The 24507-nt window shown below is 53.4% G+C and overlaps 1 protein-coding gene across 2 annotated transcripts in view; it reads left to right on the plus strand.

The window, feature by feature from the left end:
- The window catches only part of ASIC2 (acid sensing ion channel subunit 2), a 1095751-nt gene that overhangs the window by 796971 nt on the left and 274273 nt on the right, over positions 1 to 24507 (plus strand). The window contains exon 1 of one of the 2 annotated variants that reach the window (XM_062216313.1): positions 1357 to 2064. The exons of the other annotated variant lie outside the window; for it this stretch is intronic. Coding sequence (XP_062072297.1) covers positions 1357 to 2064 — 708 coding nt within the window. Of the gene's footprint in view, positions 1 to 1356; positions 2065 to 24507 lie in introns of those variants that run through there. 2 annotated transcript variants of the gene reach the window in all.

The raw sequence follows: 24507 nt of genomic DNA on the forward strand, positions 1-24507 counted from the left end.
CACACCCGGGCACATCTGGGCGATGGATGCATCCCCTACCCCGCCAGCTCCAGCAAGAGGCTTCCCACTCGGTGTGCAGCGGCCACAGTGGCCAGGAATTAAAATGCAGCGAGGAGGAGTCGGGGCGCGTCAGCACCGCGTCTCCAGGAGCGCACAGCGCTCGCCGCCGCCGCCCCGCCCGCCCCGAGCCGCGGGGCCAGCCAGCGGAGGAGCAGGTGCTTGGAGCCCAGCCGCGCCAGCCTCGCGCGGCCGCTACCCAAGTTCGCCCGGGGCCCGAGGAGGAGGGCCGGGCAACCGCGAGAGAAGCGCAGCCGCCGCCGTCGCCGCGGACGTGGAGTCGCGAGAGAAGGGCGCGCGGAGCAGCGGGGCTGGGTCACCCCCAGAAGGTGTTGCGGGGGCTCCGCAGTTCCCGGCGCCCGGCGCCAAGAGAAGAGAACAGGGGACGGAGAAGCCAGGCTTTGCCGGAGCCGCGAGGCACCTACACGGGAGAGGAGGGGGAGAAGCGGCACTTCCCTCCGGCCCGCAGCTCCGAGGGAACCCGGAAGGGAGCAGCAGCAGCCCGCAGGACGCTCCGAGAAGCCCCCAGCCCCCGGTGAGGGCCGGTGCACGGCAGGGCTCCGGCGCGGGACAGGGGAAAGCCTTAGCCGTGTGGGCCGAGCGCAGCCCCGAGAGCAGTGAGAAGGAAGGGTCCCGGAGAGGAGGCACGGAGCGCAGCGGCCGGCAGCGCGACCACTCACCCCCGAACACACCCACCCCGCCCGCCGCGCCAGGAGCTCCGGCGCGCCTCTGGGGGCGCTCGTTCCTTGGCACCTTCTCTCGCGTGTCCCAGCACCGCCGGGCTTCTGGCCAGCCTGGTGGGGTCCTTGGGAATGTCCACACCAGGCGTGGTGGCTGAGTGGTCCCTCTCCCAGGACCAGCGTAAAAGCTGGGGTTAGGCGAGACAGGGGGGACTCAGCTCAGGGTCCCCCGAGGTCCAGGACGAGGGAAGGCGGGCACAGCGCCCAGGGACTGGGGAGGCGGCTCTCGGCGGCGGCGTCCCTCCAGAGGTAGTGCCCGGCGTCGGGCACCCTCCAGGAAGACCAGGGGCCGCCACAGCCCGGCAGGCGCTCGGGAGAGGCCAGGGCCGGGCCGGGGCGGCGCTCGGTCCCGGGCGGGCGCCCGCGGAGGCGGCGGCGGCGGCGGGCGGGCGGGCATGCCGCGCCACCGGAGCTCCTTTCGGGCGCACGCTTCCCTGGCGCGGGCTGCGCGCGGCGCCTGCTGCTGCTGCTGCTGCTTACACTGCTGCTGCTGCGGACTCCCATGGCGGCTCCGCCCGGCCGGGGCCGCCGCCGCTGCCGCCAGCCGCGGGCTGAATGAATGAGCCGGAGCGGCGGAGCCGGGCGGCCCGCGGCCGCGCTCACCGGCCCGGGACGCTTCCGCATGGCGCGCGAGGAGCCGGCGCCGGCGGCGGTGGCGGCGGCGGGGCAGCCCGGGGGCGGCCGGGGCAGCGAGCGCGCGCTGCAGGGGCCAGGGGTCGCCCGCAGGGGGCGGCCGTCGCTGAGCCGCGCTAAGCTGCACGGGCTGCGGCACATGTGCGCCGGACGCTCGGCGGCGGGGGGCTCGTTCCAGCGGCGCGCGCTCTGGGTGCTGGCCTTCTGCACGTCGCTCGGCTTGCTGCTGTCCTGGTCCTCGAACCGCCTGCTCTACTGGCTCAGCTTCCCGTCGCACACGCGGGTGCACCGCGAGTGGAGCCGCCAGCTGCCCTTCCCGGCCGTCACCGTGTGCAACAACAACCCGCTGCGCTTCCCGCGCCTCTCCAAGGGGGACCTCTACTACGCCGGCCACTGGCTCGGGCTGCTGCTGCCCAACCGCACGGCGCGCCCGCTGGTCAGCGAGCTGCTGCGGGGCGACGAGCCGCGCCGCCAATGGTTCCGCAAGCTGGCCGACTTCCGCCTCTTCCTGCCGCCGCGCCACTTCGAGGGCATCAGCGCTGCCTTCATGGACCGCTTGGGCCACCAGCTCGAGGACATGCTGCTCTCCTGCAAGTACCGCGGCGAGCTCTGCGGCCCGCACAACTTCTCCTCCGTGAGTTGCCCTGAGCGCGCGCGCGCCCCTCGGCTGCCCGCTGCCCCGGAGGCCGGAAGGCCCGGCCAGACGCCAGGCCCCTGGCAGAGGCAGGGCTTCGTGAAGCTCTGGGCGCCTCTGGGTCTTAGCCTGCAGACGCGGGGGGAGGGGGTGTGGGGTGGAGTCACCTCCCCCCAATGCCAGCCCGGGGCCTCGATCGCCTTGCCGCCGTTGATCTTGCCCGTGAATACGAGTTTCCCTCCTCCCCGCCCTCACCCCGGGTGCACGGGACTCCACGCAACTTCTGTGGGTCTGGGCTGTGGGGAGGTGGTCAGCATGGGCTTCCTGCCTTTGGGGGAAGCCAATAGGAAGCGCTTCCAAAGTGGCCGAGCAAGCGGATCGCACAGAGCCCTAAGCAGGCTGACCGGCCCTGAGCAGCTCCTTGCTTTGGAATTCCGAGACACTTAAAGTCTAGGAGAATTTAGGAGTGAACTCCCAGACCATTCGCTCTGAAGCCGCACCCAGCTGCGACCCTGTGAAAGCGCTGGAGTCCCCGAGCACTTGCGGGGCGTTGATGGGCAGGGTGGGTCTGGAAGAGAGCTCCGTGGAGGTGGGAGCAGACAGCCAGGGCCAGGAGACGCTGTGCTGGGATTTGCAAACCATTTGCTGTGCGGGGTGCCCCATGCTGTGGGGCGGCATGAGGACGCAGTGGGACAGAAGGTACTGCCTGGCGCAGCTGTCCTGGAGGAGTTCTGATGCCAGACCCCCCCCCCCCGGGGAGGGGGCGAGGCTGTGCAGCCCCTGACCTGTGGCCACCCCTCAGGAGGGTCCCCGCTTAGCCAAGAGTGCAGGGAAGATGGGCGTGTGCGTTTCTAGGTGGTGCTCTGTTGATGATGTTATCAGCCCTGATTCCTCACACCTGATGGTCTGGTCGATGAGAAAGCTTTATTTCTGGGATGGTGAAGAGATGCCAGGGTTCCCACAGGTGTCGGCAGGCAGGATGCCAGTCAGGCCAGGCTTCTGATTGGTTGGTGGGGACAGGCTGGCTGCTCTTGCCTTGCTGGCTTGGCTGTAATTGTGTGGATAGAGTATCCCTGAATTATCCATTTCTCAGGCGGTCCTCATTTCCTGAGCTTTGCAGCTGGTCTTTAAAGAAAATCCACCTGGTGGCCCAGTGCCCTGGCAGGCAGGAAATGCCACCAGCATGCTCCTAAGTGAGTCCTCCCAGAACTTCTTTGTGGAATTCTGAATTCCACAAAGACACGAGGGCTACGTCCTTTTGTTCTTTATTGTTCTTTGGCTGACCATGAATTAGCAGCCTCTGGAATTAGATTGACGTTTAAGATTATACCCAGGTCTCAGCAGGCCCTAACTCCAGCTCCAAGTTGTACGGCACAACCCAGTGAACGAAATCCTGACATCTGACAGTTGCTTTACAATTCCACAGGTGGCTGGGGTACTACACCCAACAGGCAGTGTTCACTGTTGATGCTGGCCACAGCCCTGTGTTAGCCCTGAGTTCCAGTCCCAGTTTTAAAATGAGACTTGAAAAACCTGTTCTGTGCCCCAGACCAGCAAGTTCCAAGTCCAGCTTTGGATACGGAAAACCTGCAACCCTTCCTCTCTGAGCCTGGGCCTCTCTTCTGGCAGAGGAGCCCTGGGTAGGACTCTTGTTCCTCACACCCCTCATGGAGTCCCATCATCCTCAGAGCGAGCAGAGTGGAAAGTAGAGCCACCTGGGTGGTCCGGGCAGCCAGTGCCTCAGCCTCATGTTGCCAGAGCCTAACCCCTCTGTGGTTGTCTGCAACAGGTGTGGTCGTGAGCTGCATGGGTCAGTAGTTAAGGAGTGGAGGAGAGTCGGGTCCTTCTCCTGGGCACATTCTTCTCTCACCTCCCCACGCCTTGTCTCTGTTTCTGAAGAGTTCTCAGGTACCCGCCCACCCAGGGAAAAGTATTACCTCCATCGCCCAAAGGTATGGGCTCCTGGAGAGTCAACATGACCCCTGGTGCCTTCCTGCCACAGCCCTGACCTGGGAGGTCCCAGCCCCAGAACATCGCCTGTGGTGGGTTTTCCCAAGGGTCTCAGAATTGAGGGCTTCACCTCTCCTTCTGCAGAAGGCAACTGCTGACTTGGGGGAGTCCGAGCATGGGACAGGCCCATCAGGAATGTTTTCCTCTAACCACACAGCCATGTTGCCAGTCCGTGCCTTCTTTGATGGCGTGATACGTTAGTGCCATGGCTAAAGCATCAACTCCCACTCAAGCTTACTGACTGGCTCATATCCTCAGGCTGTGTGCCCTGGGCAAGTGACTTAACCTCTCTGTTCTGAACTTTCCTAATCCACATGATGGAGATGACAGTAGTGTACATGCTGTATTAATAGGGTGAGTGTGTGTGTGTGTGTGTGTGTGAGCATATAAGGCAGCAAGACCTCTGGAAGCTGTGCTGGACCCCTCAGAAACAGTGCCTTCAAACCCCGGTCTCAGCTCTGTGTCCTGCTCCCCTCTGTGCCACAGCCAGCAGTCTCTATAAAGTGTGCTATGTCTCTCCTTAAAACCCTCTAGGAGTTCAGCTGTCCCTGGGGTCAGGCTCAGGCACCCCAGGCCCTGTGCCCTGCCCCCACCTTCTTTCTTGTCATGTCTCATGCACTCCAGCCGTGCAGGAGCTTACAGCAGCTGGAGCCCTGCTCCCTGAGCCCCTGTGCCCCTCCCTGCCTCTTTGTCTGTGCGGGGGACGCCTTTTCAGCCTTCTGCACATGGTCCTGGGGTTTCCCTGGCTGCCCCCCAGCTCTGCCTCCACACAGATGAGCCTCCCCCGTTTGTGTCACTCTGCTCCCCTGCTGTGGTGCCAGGCCCCACATGGTCACCCCATGGACCTGCACCTGTGTCCCCCTACAGACTCGGGAAGGAATTCCTGTCTGATCCCCCTGGTACCCCAGCATGTGAAGTCTGGAGGACGAAGCCCTTCAGCAGGGACCTTGAAGGTTTCGCATTGTCCTGGGGTCCCCACACCAAGACCCTTGGCCTTACTGTCCTCAGGAACAGCAGTGAAAGGCGTTGAGAACCACGAAATTTCTGAGCAGGTAGAGAGCAGGTGACAAGCACTCCCTAGACACCTGTGCTTCCCAAGTCCTAAGAAGGCTGTGTGCCAGTGAGGTGTGGGGCTCCAGGGGAGACCTGTGTGTGTGTGTGTGGGGGGGTGCCAGCTGTCCTCATGTTACATCCACTTAAGCCCTGTGGTCGTGATCTGGAAGCAAACCCAGCAGGGGAGGGCAGGGCCCTGCTGAGGGCTGCCTGTTGGGTCTCATTCTCCAGGCCCATTCGGGGAGTGTTTATTCACAGCTCCTTGCTTTGTGTGTTGCAGCTTTGCAAGGGTTAATCACTCAGTGGTCCGAAAAGGCAGCTCCCACTTGTGAATGCCCCTGTTGTTTCTCTGGCATCCGCTGTGGACCACGGTTCTGCACATTCTGGTCCCGGGGGGGCAGAGGAAAGCAGCCTTCGCAGTAATTGGGCACCCTGCGGAACTGGGAGGCATAGCTATCTGGGCACCGGGGCCTCAGAGGAGGCATGGAGGCCAGCCCGGGGCCCATTGCAAGAACAAGAAGCAACGGTGCTCACTGGGAGGCAGCCTGGCGGAAGTGACAGCGCCAGGCACACCCCAGCCTTGACCCTGCCCATCGTCCCAGCTGTGTGCTTTCGGCAGACACCTTGCTCCTCAGGCGAGAAGTCCTGCTCAAGTTGTGCCCTGAGTGGCATGTGCCTGGGCAGCACGATTGTCACATGTGGCTAGGGCCTCAGCACAGTGCCTTGGTGTCTGGTGAGGCAATTATTAGTGGTTATCAGTGCAATTATCATATCTTCTGACCACTTGCCTAGGTGGGGGTGTATGCGTGTCCTGGTTTGTTCATTCAGTTAACCATTGTCTGTTGGGTGTCAGCTCTATGCCAAGCCGTGATGTAGCTGCTGGCCCTATAAAGGGATATAAGGGCTGGTGCATGTCCTCCAGGAGCTTGCCAGGTTGCTGAAGGAAATGACTGTGAGAAGCAGCCCGGGGCGTACTGAGGAATTATGCCCAGATCAGACTAAGTATCATGGATGGCTTCTTGGAGGAGGTGACATCAGAGCTGAGAATTGAAGGAGGCGTAGGAGTTCCAAGGTAGAGAGGAAACCAGCCTGTGCAAGCGAGGGAGCACAGAGCATGACGCCATAGGGTTGAACACCTGCTTTCTGGGCCCTGCGGCTGGTTCAAGTACTGGAGGGAGGGACTGCATGTGTTGGAGTGGGGGGAAGTTGGGAGTGATGGGTACCTGGGGGCCAAACTGAAGTTTCTGAACTTAGCCACCAAAAACTCTGATTCCTTTCACTATTGGCTGTTAGATGATGGAGGGAGGTCTGATCCCGGCCCCTGCCACCATCCACCTCCCGCCAGTTGCCACCCCTATGCCTCACTCCATCAGTGTGACCTGTCCACCTTTCCCACCCACCTGTGCAGAAGTGAACCTTGAGTTCAGGTGTGGAACTGTTGCTGTGTACTGAAAGCCAAGGAAGCAGCAGTTGGTCTCATCACATTTTGTCACATGAAGTAAATTGGCTGCTACAAGCCAACAACAGAAAACAAGACGTCCTATCGGTAACATATTGTTTACAGTCAGCAAATTCTGTCGAAACAGTACGAGGCCAGCAGTCCAGTAGTTGTGAGGATGGCTAGCATTAGTGGGTTAAGAAAGATACCGTCTCGGGCAGGCATTTGGCTCTGGGGTTAAGATGTGACTTGGAATACCTGTGTCCCATATCTGCTCCCTGTTCCAGCTTCCTGCTAATGCAAATCCTGGAAGGCAGCAGGTGATGGCTCAAGTACTTGGGTCCCTGCCACCCATGTGGGAAACCCAGATTGAGTTCTGGGCTCTGGGCTTCAGCCTGGTCCAGCCTGGTCTGTTGAGGGCATTTGGGGAGTGAACCAGTAGGTGGGGGATGTCTCTCTCTGCCTCTCAAATTAAACAAACAAAACAACCCCACTGTTGCCTTTAGAGAAAGGAGAATAAGTGAGCCCCTACACGTAAAGTACTGAGGCCGGTTTCTGGCACCAAGCAAGCAGCCCACAGATGTGAGCTACTTCCATCATGGCTGCTTGCAGTGAGGGACAAGGGTAGATAGCAGTGGGCAGCTGTGATGGGCCAGGCCGTGGCTGGGTCTGTTTCATGCCACCTCCATCCTTGCAATGACCCTGAAAGGTTTGTGAGAATCCATATTTTACAAATGGAGGGATTGCAGCTCTGGGAGGGTCTGTAATCCATCTAAGGTCACAGAGTCAGCAGGTGACAAAGCTGGGGTTCAGACCCAAGTCCTCATGACTGCAGAGGTCCAAGCTGTTTCCACAGCTGGATGAGGAAGAGGAAGGGGTACCTCGGGATACGCAGTCCAGCCTCGGCGCTGTCCTGGCCAGCTGGGCAGATGTGACTGCGGGATCCTCCTTGGTCATACGAGCACATGAGCCAAATGATCAGTACGACTTAGCTAATGATCAGTGCGACTTAGCTGAGAAGTTCTCCATTCAAGTCTGCAGTCAGGGGAGAAAGGGCTTAAACGTGCAGATGGCTCGAGCTTTTCAGCCAACCGTTTCTTTGCAGAGCTGAAACGGTGATTAAGGGGGAAATGTACAAATTATTGAAGTGCTGGAGACAGGACGGTGATTAAATAGACATTTACACAAGGAACATGAAAAGACCTCCACCAGTTTATTTGACTTCAGGGAAATTAGTTTAGGGAATCAAACGTAAACCCTGCTCGGGTATGCAGATATCCAAATTGACCAATGTCAGCCTGATTCTGTGAGTGGCTATTTGGGGGCCACTGTGACCAGTCAGGAAGGTATCAATCAAATGTCCACCCGACTGAGAAGGGCCGGAGGGAAATCCGGACCGTTTGCATTGAGTGTCAGTCGCTTTGTTTCTCCTGAGTGATTTGCTCAGATGGGCTACTCAGAGATTCAATCAACCTGATGTACATTAAGGGCCTCCTGTGTGCCAGGCGCTGAGCCACAAAGATGAATGCCAGTCTGCTGTGTTTCTGCTAGGTGATCCCATGCAGGTCAGTGTGCTTTGTCACAGTGCCTGGGTCTAGAGGGACTGCAGCAGTCTAGGGTTTGAGGTGGGCACCTGTCGCATGAACAGTCACATTCAGCTTTACCAGAATCAAACAGTGTGAGTGTGATGGAACCCATTTTACCGATGAGAAAATCAAGGCTCGTGGGAGGTACAAGATCGCACAACTGGGAGGTAGCAGAGTAAGGATTCAAGATTGGTCAGACTCCATTGCAGATGTTCGGTTCTAGGACTCCATTCTGCCAGTGCCCAGAGAGGCTGGTAACAACAGGCTGGGGCACAGAGTGGGTCACTCGCCGTTGTCCAAGCCTGACTTGTAGTTTCTCTCACTGCAACTTTGTATTGGCCCTGGGAGTCATTCTGGATTCCCAGGCCTGCAAGCCTGAGAAGGAAAGATGCTTCTTAAGAGTACAGGGTATGGGGTGAGCATTCGGCACAGCTGCTGAGACGCTGCTTGGGATACCAGGCATCCCACATCAGAGTGCCGATGTTCTAGTCCCACTTTCAATTCCCGCTTCCTGCCAATGCAAACCCTGGGAGGCAACAGGTGATAGCTTAAGCTTGGATCCCTGCCACCCAGGTGGGAGACCCAGACTGAGTTCCAGGCTTCCAGCTAGCTTCAGCCTTGTTGAGCCCCAGCTCCTGCAGGCATGTGGGGAATGAACCAGCAGGTTAATTCATTTTTTTTCTTTAGATTCTGTTTACTTATTTGAAAAGCATTCTCATCTCTCACATGGATGGCAGGGGCCCAAGTAGTTGGGCCATCTTCTGCTGGGCCCATTAGCAGGGAGCTGGATTGGAAGTGGAGCAGCCCAGACTCAAACCAGCACTCCAATATAAGATCCTGAAGTCACCAGTGACAGCTTAACCCACTAGGCCACAACCTCTGCCCCCTAAGTTACTTATTTTTTAAAAAGAGTACAGGATCTATAATGAACTCATGTCCTCCTACTGTGTTGGCCAGACAGATGGAAAGAAGATCTATGGTAGGGAGTCTACTTAGGAGTTGTGAAAAACTTTTAATTATGCCACAATCTGCACTAAATTACTATTTTCATTCTTTCAAGGACACGGCTAACTTGAAGTCCTAGATAAGGAAATGATTCCAAATTGAGATCCAGCTCAGGCCTGTGCTAACAAATAGATGACTCACTCGTAATTGGAACATGAATTGTTGGTAAAACAAATAGAGGCTGTGAACGTACTCAGGAAGTTTGTTCTCCTGAGCTTGTCAAATATCTCCCCTGACACCATTGTTTATACTATTAATTTGCTTAGTAAATTGTTTCCTCTGAGTCTACCCACATTTATTGAGCTCCTACTCTCTGCCCAGCGTTTTTACACTCATGATTTTATTGCAGCCTGACAACAGGCCAGAGAGGAGTGTCCTTTCATCCCTAGTACAGATAAGGAAACAGGTACAGAGTAGGTCTATGGTACCCTACCCACGGTCAGAGCCCGAGCCCTAAGCTTGGGGTTGCAGAATCAGTGCTCTGTGCACTACCTACGTCACAGGTGTTCCCATGAAACATCCTGGAGCAGCCTTGGCCAAACCAACCTGCATTTCTGATCCGCAGAGAATAACTGATTCTACCTGGATAGGGAGATCCTGCTATATATACCTCCTGGAGCTGGCTGCTGAGCCAGCCTGGAGACCTGGAGACCTGGAGACCATCTTCCCTCCCCAGGCAGGTCAAGTCCACTCACGCCACGTGGCCATGGAGAGTGGGGAACTCTCCTGGATCCTGAGCCCCTCCACAGAGATCCTGACTCGGCAGGTTGGGGCATAGCTCACAAGCTCCCAGGTGGTGCAGATGCGACCAGTCCGTGGACCGCACCTCCAGAGACAAGGGCATGGGCTCCTTGGAGCCCTGTGAATGCTGAGAGGGGGGCATTTGTGCCTCGCTCAGCTACACCAGATCTGCACGGTCTCTACAAGAGTGTGTGTGGGGTCATCATCCTGGAGGGAAGCAAGGAAGAGTGCCTGGGGAGGGTTGCTGGGCTCCCCAGAGAACCCAGGAGGAAGTGCTAGAGCGGGAGCATCATCGCCCTGGGGGCAGCCTCGGCCACACCAGGCACAGTCCACATAGGACCGTGGGCCTAGCCAGAGCACCTGTCAAACCACAGTGCGCAGGCCCTGGGGCAGGCTGAACGATGCTGTCAAAGATGACCATGTCTGTATCCCGAGAACCTGTGAAAAAGTCGCCTGCAGGCAGAGGGGGCTTGGCAGATGAGACTAGGGCTTCTGAGATGGGCGGGTCCAGGTGGGTCCAGGGCAATCACAGTTGAACTAAGCAGGCAGGAGACTTGGAGTGAGAGGAAATAAAGCCAGGGAACCAGAAGTCAAAGACTCATTGGAGAGATTTGATGGCTTTAAAGAGAGAGTGGCCATGTGTCAAGGAATGCAGGCGGCCTCTATGAGCTGGAAAGGGCGAGGAAACAGATTCTGCCCTCAAGCCTCCAGAAGGGGCAGAGCCCTGCTGCCACCTTGATTTGAGCCAGTAAAGACTCACTGCAGACTTCCGACCCCAAGAACTATGAAGTGACGCATTTGGGTGGCTGGAAGCTGCTGAGGTGTGTGGTGACGTGTTACAGCAGCAGCGTGCAGCCAACATTGGCCTCGTTGGTTCCTGACATACCAAGACTGTTAAAGACCTGAATCCACATGGTGAACTAGGTTGAGGAGCTTGGGAGCAGGAGTGGTCAAACAATCAAGAATTCAGAAGACTTTATAAGAAACACACATGCAGTTTCAGAAATATAGCATGGACGTGTGTCCACCTCATATATGTTCAGGCAAGATTGCAAATCTGTTCCCCAGAAACTTTGAGATAACGTGGTTATGGGGAGTAGAGAAGAGGTTACCTCGGGAGTCAGACAGACTCAAGTTCAAGTCCCAGCTCTGCCGGCATTCAGTGGTGATTGTTGGGGAGCTGCTTACCTTTAGAGAGACACTGGTTCTCATTTGTAAAACACTGACTATACCTTCTTTGCGTAATAGTTGTGAAAATCTAAAATAATGTATATATCAAATCCATTGAAAAATTACTTATTGATAACCTACCATGGTTAGTCTTGGTGGATGAAAGTCAAATATGAACCCCAACAGTGTCCTTTCTCTTGCACAGAGCTGTAGGTGCTAGGTAAATGTCAGTCATTCCTGTCGTCCTCGTCTCCTCTTCGTCATGGTAACAGCTGACACCCCTCCCTTCTTCCCAGGGAGAAGCTGAAGCCGCTGGAAAAGCCTCCAGCAGCCTTGCACGTGCTGTCACAGTTCTCGCCGAGAAACACCATGTAATTTCTGTATCCCTTCTTGTGGGGCAGGTCAGAGCCTCTTGGGGTTCTTGCTCACTCCACAGCCTGACCAACATGAAAAAGCCAGGAGGGAGGTGGAGCTGTTCAGGATCACACCAGAGGCACTGGGGGTTGAAATACATGCTAAGACATGTGTTGCTTAGGCCCCTGACACTTTTCCATCTCTGAGATACCAGTTTCTCCCTCCTTGAACTCTCTCTCTCCTTCCAAAATATGTATGCTGGCCTTCCCCCCGGATTCTGGTAGCATATCCGATCTGAAAGTTGTTGATACTCTGATCTCTGAAAGTGAAGGGTTTAATCTTCCCTTGGAACCCCTCCCAACGAAAATTATTTTCCCACTTTGAAATGGCACGGGCATCCACTGTGAACCCACAGCCATAAATCTCAGCCTACGGCTCAGGCAAGCAGATGAGGTCTGAGTGTGCTTCTCGGCAGTCTCACAGTGCAAATTATGGAAAGAATTTGATTTATAGAAGCACCTCAAAGGCTCTGGAGTGAGACGCGTGTTTATTCACTTTATTACCATTTATTTTACACTATCTCTTTATGCTCCCTGCACATGGATTTGGAAGACTATTTGGATGGATGCCTGTGGCCTGCCAGATTGCACGGTCCTGTCGAGGCACACGGCTCTCTGGTGATGCTGCCAACAGCTCGGGTCGGGGGCTCCTGGTTGCCCGGTTAGGGGTAAAGCCGGGCTTGGAACAGACAGGCCTGGAGACGGTAGCCCCAAGCTCTTGTCTGAACTTTCCCAGCTCTGTGTGGCAGTGCTGCTCTTCCAGCTGCAACGCCAGGATGTATACAGGCAGCCTTGATTTAAGATTCAAATATCTCAGAACAGCTGGGGATATTTAACATCGCAATAATTACATTACATTTTTGATGGTACATGGAATGAGAGCCCTTTTTTGTTGTTGTTGAATATTCTATGAGCATCAAATATTTTAACCAGCCACAGAACCATGACTGCATTTTTCACATACAAGTAGACTTGGTTTTAAAATTCTAGCCAGGGACGGTGTCTCAGGCTTTGATCTTGTACTGTGTCTTTGGAACAGCCCGCCTGCTGAAGCTAAGGAGGAAATGAGGCGGGAACTGGGAGGCACCCCTGTGGGCCAGGAGTGTTGGGGTCAACTTGCTAAGAGTGGCATTGCTGATGAATGACATCGCTGAGGTCAGCTAAGGATTCCACAAAGGTAGTTCTGGGAATTTTGGGTGGAATTGGATGCCAGGAGGTGGGGCAAGGGAGAGAGAAAACAAGTCAGAGGTGGGCCCGCTGTCTCCCAGACTCTGCACTCACTCTGGACAACCCTCTGGAGTTAACTGTTGTCATACCCATTTTACAGATGAGAAAACAAAGGCTCAAGAGGTTAATGAGGGAAGTGGTGATAGGGACTGGCGGCTCTTGCTCTTGAAAGGTAGCATTTGGGATTTTGAATTTAAATTGCCCCATAACTACCTCTCTTCTGCCTTCTGCCCTCCTCTGCCCCATGTCCCAAGAAGACAGGAGAGTCCCTGAGGCCTTGGCTGACCTCTCTCTTCCCGCCCTCTTGGGCGACAACCCTGAGTCCCAATGCCAAGTCATTTATGTGCTGTTTATCTCTTCTCAAGAAACTTTGCAACTCCCGTGCCCTGGTTCAGCTTGCTGGCGTCCCTGGCATGCCCCCAACCTCCCAGCTCTGCCTCTGCGGCCCTGTCTGCTGTGTAGCTGGGTGCTGAGATGAGCACTGAGTGTGCCTGGAGGGGAGCATGGAACCCGGGGAGAACGGGCGAGGGTGAGTGGGGCGAGCCCTGCTTCTCACCTGCACCCTTACCTGTGGGGTGTAGGTTCTCTAACCACATGCACCTGTAGCTTACAACACACACACACACACACGAGAGACAAGCCCCAAATACTGCTTTTAAAGACTCCTGTCTCTTCTGTGTCTGTCTCTCCTGTCTCCATATAAAACCATCCATCAAATACAGGGATTTTTCCCACCCTTTCCACCACACAGAACTCGCTGTGCCCCTCTTAAGGCCCCTTCCTTTCTTGGTCCTTCACTGCAATCCTGCCCGTCCGCTTAGGTTCCCCTCCTGGATGATTGTCTGCTAGGGGACAAAGACCATGTGTGGCTGCATCCTGTGGCTACCCTGGCACCTAATGCTATGCCTTGTGGGTCACAGGCTCTCTGCCTGAGTACTGGATTGTTAAAACAGGGGGAAAAAAATACTGGTGCACCATATATGAGGACCCATCCACGCGTGCATACAAAAAAAGGGTTGTGGGGAATGTCACAGGCCAGGCATTCTGGTGGCTGTGGGGTACAGAGGGGAATAGATTCAGGCTTTTATAAAAGGAGCCCACATTCAGCAGCTGTGCTTTCCAAGTCTCCCTCCAAATCAGACTCATGGGACGTGCTTGTTAAAAACAAAAATCCCTGGCCCAGCCCAGAACGACTGAGTCGGAATTTGCAGGGGTGAGGCTCTGAACTCTATTTTTGACATGTTTCTCCAGGTGATTAAAGATTCTAGAAAAGCGTTATGTGTCGGGGAGTGGAGAGGTAGATAGTATACAAGTAGACAGATAGGTGAACAACACAGTTTCCAATATTAAGACATGCTGTGAGGGCAAGAACAGCAGCAGCAACAAAACAGGAGCTTCTGGTACAGAAACACGGGGCTGCTCGGAGGCAGGCAAGGGAAGGATTGGCTCCCAGAGGAAGTGACATCTTGGCTGACCCCAGGAAGGTGGGACGGGGAAGCCACGCAGGGGCTGGGAAGCAGCATTCCCAACAGGGCCCTGCCTGGGCACAGGGTCTGCCTCCTCCCCTCCACCCTGGAGAATTCAGCCCGAGCAGCTCAATCTCCCGTTCTTTGTTCTGCGGGTACATCTGGCTCCTTTGCGAATGGAGCTGCCTCCTCACCCACACAGTGCAAGAGAACAGCACGTTGTGAGCAGTTCCGGAAGTATCGACCGCCAGAATGCTAATGTAATGTGGCCTTGGGTCCTCAGGCCCAACTCTCCTTTAAGGAGCAGAGGAAAACGGCAGCCCCAAATCCCGGCCGAGGGCAGCCTGGTGAGGCCAGCTGGGCCAGGCCCTTTCTCAAGAGCATTGCATCCTGATTCACCAGCCAATTAATCATCAGGAGAGCAAAGGTCTGACGGCCTCGACGTTCGGATGGATTTTCCCTACTCAGACTCCAAATAGTGAGCTCAGGGTGGCTGGCTGCCCACCCCAAAAACTGATCCCTTCCCTTTCGCTGAGAACTTGTGGATCTTTCACCTCTGACATCCGTCTCGGCTTCCCGAGAACTCCGCAGCACAAACCATAGTGTTCCCATTTTACACATGGAGCAGTTGGCTCCGAGAGGTTACGCAGCTGGTGCTCGAGCCCTCTGCCGCTCCGGGGCTTCCCAGGCTCATGGCAGGGAGTGGCTTCTGGGAGTCTTAAGTGTGCACGTGCCTGCCAGTCTCCTGTCAGTGTCACCTCCTGGGGAAAGTCTTCCCTGATCCCAGCAAAGGGCATCCTGACACCGGTCAGAGAGTCAGACCCGTGGCTGGGAGGGTCCACTACAGTGCCTGGGTCATCTACAAGGTCAGCATTTCCCAAAGCTTCAGCAGCCTGCGTGAGAAGCACCTGGGGATGTCCCAGAAATGCAGGTGCTAGTTCTATGGGTGGAGGCTGAGATCTCTCATTTCTGCTAGATGCTGCTGGTGCATGGGCCACATTTTTACATAGTAGCCATCTCCAGGGCCAGAGGAGGAGGCTGCAGGGAATGAGGGAGACTGGAGGGCGTGTAGCCCTGCACAGACCTGGGTGTACAGCAGCGCTGACGCTGTCGTGTGTGTTACGGAGACTCAGCCCTTTAGGGCAGAGTTCCCTGCAGGGGTAGCTGCTCAGTGCCTCTGCTTGCCTTCCTGATGCTGTGGCTGTCAGGGGACGTGTCCGTGAGAAGGAGAGCCCCTGGCTCGGTCGCAGTGATCTGCCCTTGTCTTTGAGCCATGTCTTGCTACTGAGGGGGAGAGCCTTCCACGGAGGGAGCACAGAGGTCACAGGGCACTTCTGGGTAGTGCAGCTAGAAGCCTGCACGTCTCTCGCTCCAAGGCCATTACTTAGAATCGCAGAGGCTGCCTGCAAACTGTGCCTTGGAGTATTCATTCGATTCACTCCTCCTACCCTCAATTTGTGTTTCCAGTCCCTCATTCCTTTGCTCATTCTGTTTTTCATCCACCGATTCACAGAGCCATTTACTCGTTTGTACATTGATTGAGTGCCTTCTACATACCAGGTACTGTGCTGCACTTGACGGATATCAGAGTGGACCACTTCAAGTCATCAATTCAGTCTCCTCGCCCCCGGAGGGTCCTGTAACCAGGCAACAGACCAGACCCTTCCATGGCCTCCCCAGAGCAGTGCTAGAAAACCAGACCGACCATTGGTAAAACCTTTGGTCTAAGACTCCATGGCTCCCCGCTGCTGAAAGGCAAGTCCAAGCCCCTAGATAGTCTCAGAACCTCCCGCCACACACCACACTTTCCACCATGGGTAACAGCCTGGGGTGCCCTGGATCTGCCGTGCTCTCTGGTGCCCCCACATGGGGCCTGGATGTCCTGCAATCCCTTGTCTTCTGTGTGCAGCCTTGAGACCATGGGAGAATAAGAGTGAGGGAGGCTCTGGGTTTGCCTCTCAAGTTCCTCGTGGAGAGATTTCACTGGAGTCTATTCACATTCATTCTCTATCTGGATTCACACATGTCTAGGAGGAGAGAATGGAAGAGTTGCGAAGTGCAGGCAATGACTTGCTCAAAGTCACAAAGCTGATGAGAGGCCAAGCCTCAGCTACACCTTCTCTTCTCACTCCCTTTCCAGGGCTGATCTCTGGTTGACAACATGGCCGAGAGGATGTTGGCTGTGTTAGCTGGGAGTCATTAATGAATACCTGTAGGGCATTTTGATGACTTTGTACTGAAGTCTCGAAGAATCAGATCCAGCCAGACGAGTAGGCTACAGAGGAGAGCTGAGGTTATCCTGGGATGATTCAGATTGCAAAGAGCAGGTTTTGCCTGAGATACTTAAATAACTCAAAGTTACTGCCGCCCCATCCAGGAGAAGACAACCAGGCAGTGGTATATGACTTCTGGGTGGGAGGGGAATGGTGTGGGAGGCGGGCCCCAGGCTTCCAGAGAGAAATTACCATTTTGTATTTATGACTTTGGCTCACAGGAGTGCCGCAGGGACAGGCTTGCTAATGCATTAGGTAATTGCCTCAGTTCTCCCTTCACTTCCCTGTGTGTCACCCAGCTCAGGGCACGAGTCCGCCCAGGCCTCCAGGTGCCCGGGGCTCTCACTGGGGACATGGGGTGCTGCTGAGGAGGGATGGGGGAGAGAAATAAGAGGGTATGGGGTATCCAGTCTCAGGTCTCCCCACAAATCCCTGCTCCCTCTGACCACAACTGTGGAGTGACCAGAGCTGCACTCTGCCACTGACTGCTGGACCGCCCTGGGCCCTTAGCTGTGCCTCTCTGGGCCTCTGATGCCCACATGGGCGATAAAGAAGATCATAAATCAGTCTTTCTCAGCTTGGGCTGCACATTAGCATCACCTGGGGAAATTAAAAGAAAGAAAACTAAAGTCCCAAGCTCAACCTCAGAGATTCTGATTTCATTGGCTTGGAGCTGAGCCCAGACATCTGTGTTTTTTTTAGCCAGTGTTCATGTGGTGTTTCCTGGGATGGACTTTCTAGGAGCCTGAAAAGTCTCGTCAGCGACCCTGAGATCCAGGATCGCTTGTTTCAGTGTTCAGACGTTTGCTGTCTGCACTTCTGTCTGCCGGTGTCTCGCCGTCGCCCTGGTGAGGTTCCCTGTTGTTGGTGAATGTTGGCCTCCTGCGCTGGAAGACAGGCAGTTCTGCTGCAGTCTCTCCTGTGTTAGCTCTGGGGCCATGAGTCAGTCACCTTGGGGTCACCTTGGGGCCTCAGCATCCTCCTCTGACCCTGCTGGACCCCGCCCACCTGCAAGCCGCTGTTGGACTGCAGTTTGACGATGCTGTCTAGTTTACAGAGTGCTCTCTGCCTGAAAGCACAGTACAGTTCTTGTTTCCTAGGACTTCTGTGTAGTCAGCCGACTTGCCCAAGGCCATCCAGTCGATAAGGAAACCAGAAAGCTATCAATTGAAATCCTAGCAATGTACTTCCAAACTAACTCTCACTAGTTACTAATCATTCTGTACCTCTGTTTTCTTATCTGTAAAATGGACACAAGTCCCACTCATTTGCACAGAGTGGCTATAAGGAAAAAAAAAAAAGATAACCAGGCAGAACTCCTTGTGGAGTCTGACACAAAGCAGGTGCTCAGTTAGCATTCCCTTCCTCCTACCTTCCCTCGGTAATTTCTCTCATCCCCCCCTTATCCCTGCATTTCCCCTAAACTCTTTAAGGGCTGGGATCTTGGAGGGAAGTTCACTGTTTGACTTTGGGAAAAGTGTTTCGTCACTCTGTGCCTCAATGTCCCCATCAGTAATGTGGGATAATAGAGGTGGAGACAGAATGGGTTGATAGAACAGCTTCTGGCTGGAGCGTTGGCTGCTGTCATTCTGCTGCTTAGGGTGCTCCTCTCCTGGCAGAGGAGTGCTCCTCACTCTCACCCCCCCAGCGGTTGTTGAGTGAACACAGGAGTGACCCCCCCCCCCCCCCGAGGGACTGCAAGGAAGCACACCTGCCCCAGCACTTGTGTGTGCTCAGCCAGGACAGCACTGCTGAGAACCCACAGCCCCCAGGGCTCCCGGGCAGAGAGCAGCAACACTATATCAGGGGATTGCTTACTATCTCCAGATTGGAAAAAAGGAAAAAGCTATAAATACGGGAGGATTCATCTGTGATAAGTCATGGTTAAAAACCCCAGCAATATAACTTTTTAATTCTCCACTCCAGCTTGTAAGCTCATGTAGTAAAAACAGTCATTGGTAATTTATTTTTCCCACTCCTTTAATTTCATAATTTTTTCCGTTAACCAACCAAGAAGTTCTCCTAAACTCACTTTTAGCTTTTATAGTTTCCCCCCTCAGCAGTCATAAAATGTGACCACCGATGGCAATTTAAAGTCCATCCCCTCTCCCACATGGCCAGAGTGAAAATATAGACTTTGGGGCACTTCCTTAGTTAGGGATTGTGAAAGCGGGAGTAAGTCCTGGGCTGCCTCCCTCGCCCATCTGCAGGAAGTCTGGACGAGAGGGAGAGACAGGCCTGTAATGCAAGCGTTGGGTTGGAGTTGCTCGTCTTCCAGACCGAAGCCAGTGATCTCAGGCAAATGACTTTGCCATCAGGGCTCAGTCTCCTCGATTGTGCAAGTGGACAAAAATGAGTGATAAGGCTTTCCTCACCGAGATGTTCTGAGAATCCAAAGAGGTAATATGTAAAAAAACAAAATTGTGTTTTTCAATGTAAAGCACTATAAACATATTGTAGATTACTGCTACTACTGATAATTATGATGATGGTGATTGATGGTTATGGTGGGAGTGATGATGGAGATGCTGGTAATGGTGATGGTGATGGTGATGATGACGATACAACCATGTACAACATAGGGACCATGGATCTATGTGATAAGGTTGTCTTCAGGTCATTATACCTCTCTGGTAGAGGTGCAAAATAGATGCCCAGTAAAGAACTGTTCATCTAAAACTGATTTTAGAACTCAATCTTTTACAGGTTTGGGTCATTTTTTAAATCAGGTAGTAATTGAGTGCTTACTGTGTGCCAGACCCTGTTAGCCCAGGGCCACAGAGAGCAAAGAAAACAGACATAGCCTCTGTCCTCAATGGGCTTAGAGTCTAGAAGACGATTTGTAGATGGAAACATACTCATAAACCGCATCATTTCATGTGGTGGGGAGGTCTCTGAAGGCAATAAGACATCAATGAAGAGTGGTGCTTGTAGGATACTTTAGCTTGGGAAGTCAGGAGCCCTGTATAAAGAGGTGGGATTTGAGCTGACACCGGTTGATTGAAGGACACAACCAATAGAAGATCTAAAAGTAAAGTGTCCCAGGCAGAAGAGCCACAATAAAGTCTCTAAAATAAGGATGAACTTGGCTTTTTCAAGACAGAAGGAAAACCTAGATGCCTGGAGCAGAGTGGAAGAGGGGGACAGTGGTATGAGCTGACACTGGAGAAGAGGGTGTAGGACAAATCACAGCAGAGCCTCGTAGGCTGGGTGCATTAGAGACTACGCCCAGGGCAATGAGAAACCACTGGATGGTTGAGGTATGGGGGGGAGGGTAATGAACTAATATACCTTCTGAGAAGATGCTTCTGGCTTCAGAGATGGCATAAGAGGGGATAAGAATGGAAGCAAAGAAGATACCTTAGGATGCAGATACAATCCTTGAGCTTAGAGATGCTGGTGGGTTTGCCTAGAGTTTTAATGGTGGAGGTGGTGGGCATGGTCCAGTCTGGGGTGTGCTGGAGCTGAATTGAGTGAGATTTGATGTTGGATTGGGTATGGGGTGTGATAAAAGGAAAATTCTAGAATGAATTCCAGGTTGTGAGCCTGTGCCTCTGGACTTTTAGTGGTCACATGAAGTGAGAAGAGGTAGGCTAGGGGAGAGGGGACTTGGAGGACAGGAGAGATGGGGAGGGAGGATGGTAGAACTCAGCATCTAGGGTGCTCTGAGGCTGTAATAACCATTGGGCATCCTAGTAGGCAGTTAGACATAAGAGCCTGGAGCTCCAGGAGAGATAAGAACAAGAGTTGGGGGTTTGAGAGTCATGGTTGGAGCGGCAGGGTTTAGGACAATGGGAACTGGATGGGACTGCATAAGTGGAATGTGTGGGCAGGGAGGAGCAGAGGGCTGAGCACTGGACCCTGGATTCACCAGTATTCATGGGTCAAGAAGCAGAAGAGCCAGCAAAGGAGGGTAAGAGGGAATAGTCAGGGAAGAAATAGGAAAGCCCAAAGGACAAAGACAGAGGCCTTGGGGGAGGCACAGTCAACTCTGCACAACAGTGAACTCCAACACAGGGCAGGCCTCTCCCCTGATAGAAGTGGGGAGCAGTACATTGTAGAGGTTGCAAGCATAGGTTGTAGAACCAGATGCACTTGAACCCAGATGCTGACCTGGCCAAGCTCCATCATCCTGGACCTGTGCAGGTTGAGTGAGACAGTGTCTGCAGAGTGCTGGTGTACAGTCAGTGCTCAGTCAATGGAAACTGCATTCTTCCCGAAACTGTTCATTAGTCGTCATCAGTCAGACGTAACCGTCAGAGGCCCAGGCTGTGAAGGGTTGGTTTCATCTGAGCAATGCAGCCTTTGTTCTGGGTTGGAAATGAGGTTGTCTTCCAGGCTCAGACAGGTAAAAATCAGCCAGCAGAAGCATATGGGGCAATAAGCTACTGGTCACTGGAGCGTGCAGCCCCTGCCTAGGTTGTGGTTCAAAACGTCTAAACCCTGTGCAGACCAAATAAACCCATCCTCAGGCCGGAACTGCTCACATGTGTTTGAGACCCTTGGTGGGTGATGGTGGACCAGAGGAGGAGAAACTGAAGCGGGATATGTGGGCTCAGATCTGCATTTCAGGAAGGCCGTGCTGGAGGCATTACTGAGAGGGGAAGGGGGAAGGGTGCAGATGTAGTCCAAAGACGGCAGAGGAGTCAGGAAACTCCACGCTCAGGCAAGAGGGGACTGGGGTGAGGAGAGGGGCTCATCGTACGTGATCAGCTCTATAATCAGTGTGCAGGCTGATCATTCCAAAATATAGAGGTGGCTATATGATTAAAGGTATTTTTCCTCTTTTAATGGAAGTAACATACCAATTTGGAGGTTTAGGTTGGGTAGTTGGAGAAAAAGGGAAGGTATTAACTTTTTTTTTAAAGATTAATTTTATTTATTTGAAAGAGTTACAGAGAAAGGTAGAGCCAGAGAGATAGAGAGATAGAGAGAGAGAGAGAGAGAGAGGTAGGTCTTCCATCCACTGGTTTACTCCCCAAATGTCTGCAACAGCCAGAGCTGTGCTGATCTGAAGCCGGGAGCCAGGAGCTTCTTCTGGGTCTCCCACGTGGGTGCAGGGGCCCAAGGACTTGGACCATCTTCTGCTGCTTTCCCAAGCCATAGCAGAGAGCTGGATTGGAAGTGAAGCAGCTGGGACTGGATGCCGGCACTGTAGGCCAGGTTTTTAACCCGCTGCACCACAGTGCCAGCCCCAGGTATTAACTTTTAATCAATTGATTTTGCCATGAATTCATTTATTGATTCAAGAAAGCATTCACTGTGGATAGTAAAGATTGTAAATGAGATTAGTGCGTGATTGGAATGCAAGTGAAGTGAAGGGGCCTGGGAGGTTTTCCTGACCAGATCTGAGAGAAGGTTTTGTGTGGTTGGAGAAATGGGCTCCGCTGGGACCAGCAGCTGGCTGGAGTGAGTGACTACAGATGCAGCTCTCTCTCGAGAATGAGCAAGTGGTTGAACTTTGGGCAATGAGGATGTCTAAACTGACTAAGCACAGAAATTGTTTCTACCACCATAACCAATGTTTTTAAAAACAAGGACAAACTAGTAAGGAAGCCAGGAGGGAGGGATCCTTAGGCTCCAGAAACAATGAGGGACCTTAAATCCAAGATGATGGTCATATACCTGGGAAGGGTGATTAACACCTGAGACCCAAGAATAAAGGGTCTTTGGAGGAGCTGAATATCTATTAAAGGAGAGTAGAAGCATTCATCCAGAAGCCCAGCAAAAGTAGGGGCCTGCCAGGGCTTTAGGTAGGGCCTGGGGAGACAAGAACCCTGCAAAAACTAGGGTCTGCAAGCTATGCCATGAGTGGGTGTGGGGTCTGAATGTACTCGGCCCCCATGGTGTAAGAATCTCAGGTTAGGACCGACATTGTGGCTTAGTGGGTAAAGCCACTGCCTGCAGCGCCAGCATTCTATATGGGTGCTGGTTCTAGTCCCAGCTGCTCCACTTCTGATCCAGCTCTCTGCTATGGCCTGGGAAAACAGTAGAAGATGGCCCAAGTCCTTGGGCCCCTGCACCCGCTTAGGAGACCCGGGAGAAGCTCCTGGCTCCTGACTTCAGATTGGTGCAGCTCCAGCTATTGTGGCCATTTGGGGATTGAACCAGCGGATGGAAGACCTCTCTCTCTCTCTCTCTCTGCCTATCCTCTCTCTATATAACTGTGACTTTCACATAAATAAATAAATCTTTAAAAAAAAAAAAAAGGATCTCAAGTTGACACTCGGTGGGAAAACTTGTCTGGATGTGGTGAAACACAGGGCCCCAGGAGAAGCGAGCAGCCGGAGTAGCTCTTCTAGAGCATTGTTCACAATGCACTGCACTGTGGCTGGGAGAAAATGACACAAGCAAGGTCACACCTGCTCATGGGCTCAGTCATTGTAGTGCTGGAGTGGACTTGCGTCATCCAAGCCCCTCCTTCTGTAGAGGAGGAAATGAAGTCCCAAGGGGTGATCATTCACTCGTGGTCATACAGTGTGTTTGTGTTAGGCAGTGTGAGGCCCTGTAAAGAACATGGACATTGGAGGTAATGAGAATTTTGAATTTTGGTTCTGCCACGTGATATACATGACCTAAGTCAAGCTGCCCACACTTTCTGAGCCTCAGTTTCCCTATCCACAAAATGGTATTGATGACAGCTACTTCATAGAGGTGTTGGACAGTAAGGAAGATCACTTTAGTAAACGTTCTTGGTATAATGCTAGGTTTCTTTGTGAGTTGGTTTTCTTCAAAAACCCCCTCCAAAGAGTCCTTCCAGCAAACTCCAGCTGGCCTTGATGACTTCTTTATCTACTGCACCACTGGTGTTCTGTTACTTTACTGAATTGTTATTTTTATAGATTGATTTTAAAATTCCAATCCCTGGCTTTTGCTATTCCCTTAAACTTTGTGCTCTTTGTCTGTCCTCACTTTTTCCCCACTGGCCCTCAACAATCCATTAATAGCCTGGAAGATTAATGGATGGATGAGTGAATGGTTGGATGGTTGGATGGATGGATGGATGGATGAGTGGACAGATGGATGGGCAATGAATGAGTGAATGAAAGGTAAGTGGATGGATGATGAATGGATAAATGAGTGATATGTAGGTGGATGGATGAAAGGATAGATGATGAGTGGGTAGATGGACAATGAATGAGAGGATGAAAGATAGGTGGATGGGTGATGGATAGGTAGATGTATGATGGGTGGATGAATGAGTGGCTAGATGCATGGATGTGTGGGAGGTTGGGTGACGGATGTATGGACAATGAATGAGTAGAGGAAGATGGATGAATAGATGTATGGATGATGGATGGGTGGATGTATGATAGGTGGATGGATGAGTGGGTGGATGGATGGTGGATATCAGGTAGGGTTTGTTGACAACAAACCATAGGAGCTGATCCTGAAGAATTTAAGCAAACTGAATTCTGTTGCAAGGTTGTTCACAGAATCAATAGAAAGGCTAGACAACCAAGGTTAAGAAATACAGGTGCTGTGAAGCTGCAGGGAAATGGGGTGGCAATAGTGACCTCCCTGTCAAGGCGGGGCCACATCCCTGGGTTGGACAAACATCTGACATTGTTCATGCCCAGCCTGACTAAAGTCAAAGTCCTGGGAAAGAGGGTCCAGTTGTTGTGGCTTGCATCACATGGCCCCCGATTCACCAGCTCTCCAGGTATGCATAGAGAGGAACAGATAGTTTCCCAGAATGAAATTTGGATCCTGTGGCTCACGGAAGAGAGAATAGCTGCTGGACTCTCAGAACCCAACCAGCACTCCCGATAGAGACGGGTGAGTTCTCAGTTTCCCTGAGGGAGCACCAGTGACTGTGTCTTCATTTGCTTCTGGGGTCTCCTTCACACTCTGCTCATTGCTCTCCCTCCCCAGGGCTGCCCTCTTCCTCCCCTCCACTTCCCTGCGTCTTGCCCCCTTCCCAGAGCACCATCATGTCCTTTCAGAAGCCTTTGCAGCTGCCCAAGCCCACGCTGAGTGTTTCCTTCTCTGAACACCAGTTGCCCTTGCCATCAGCACGGCACTGGAGTCACCCCTACTGCAGCCCCCTTCAGGGGCTGG

This window comes from Lepus europaeus, chromosome 18, assembly GCF_033115175.1.
Source record: "Lepus europaeus isolate LE1 chromosome 18, mLepTim1.pri, whole genome shotgun sequence".
NCBI classification, from domain to species: Eukaryota; Metazoa; Chordata; class Mammalia; order Lagomorpha; family Leporidae; genus Lepus; species Lepus europaeus.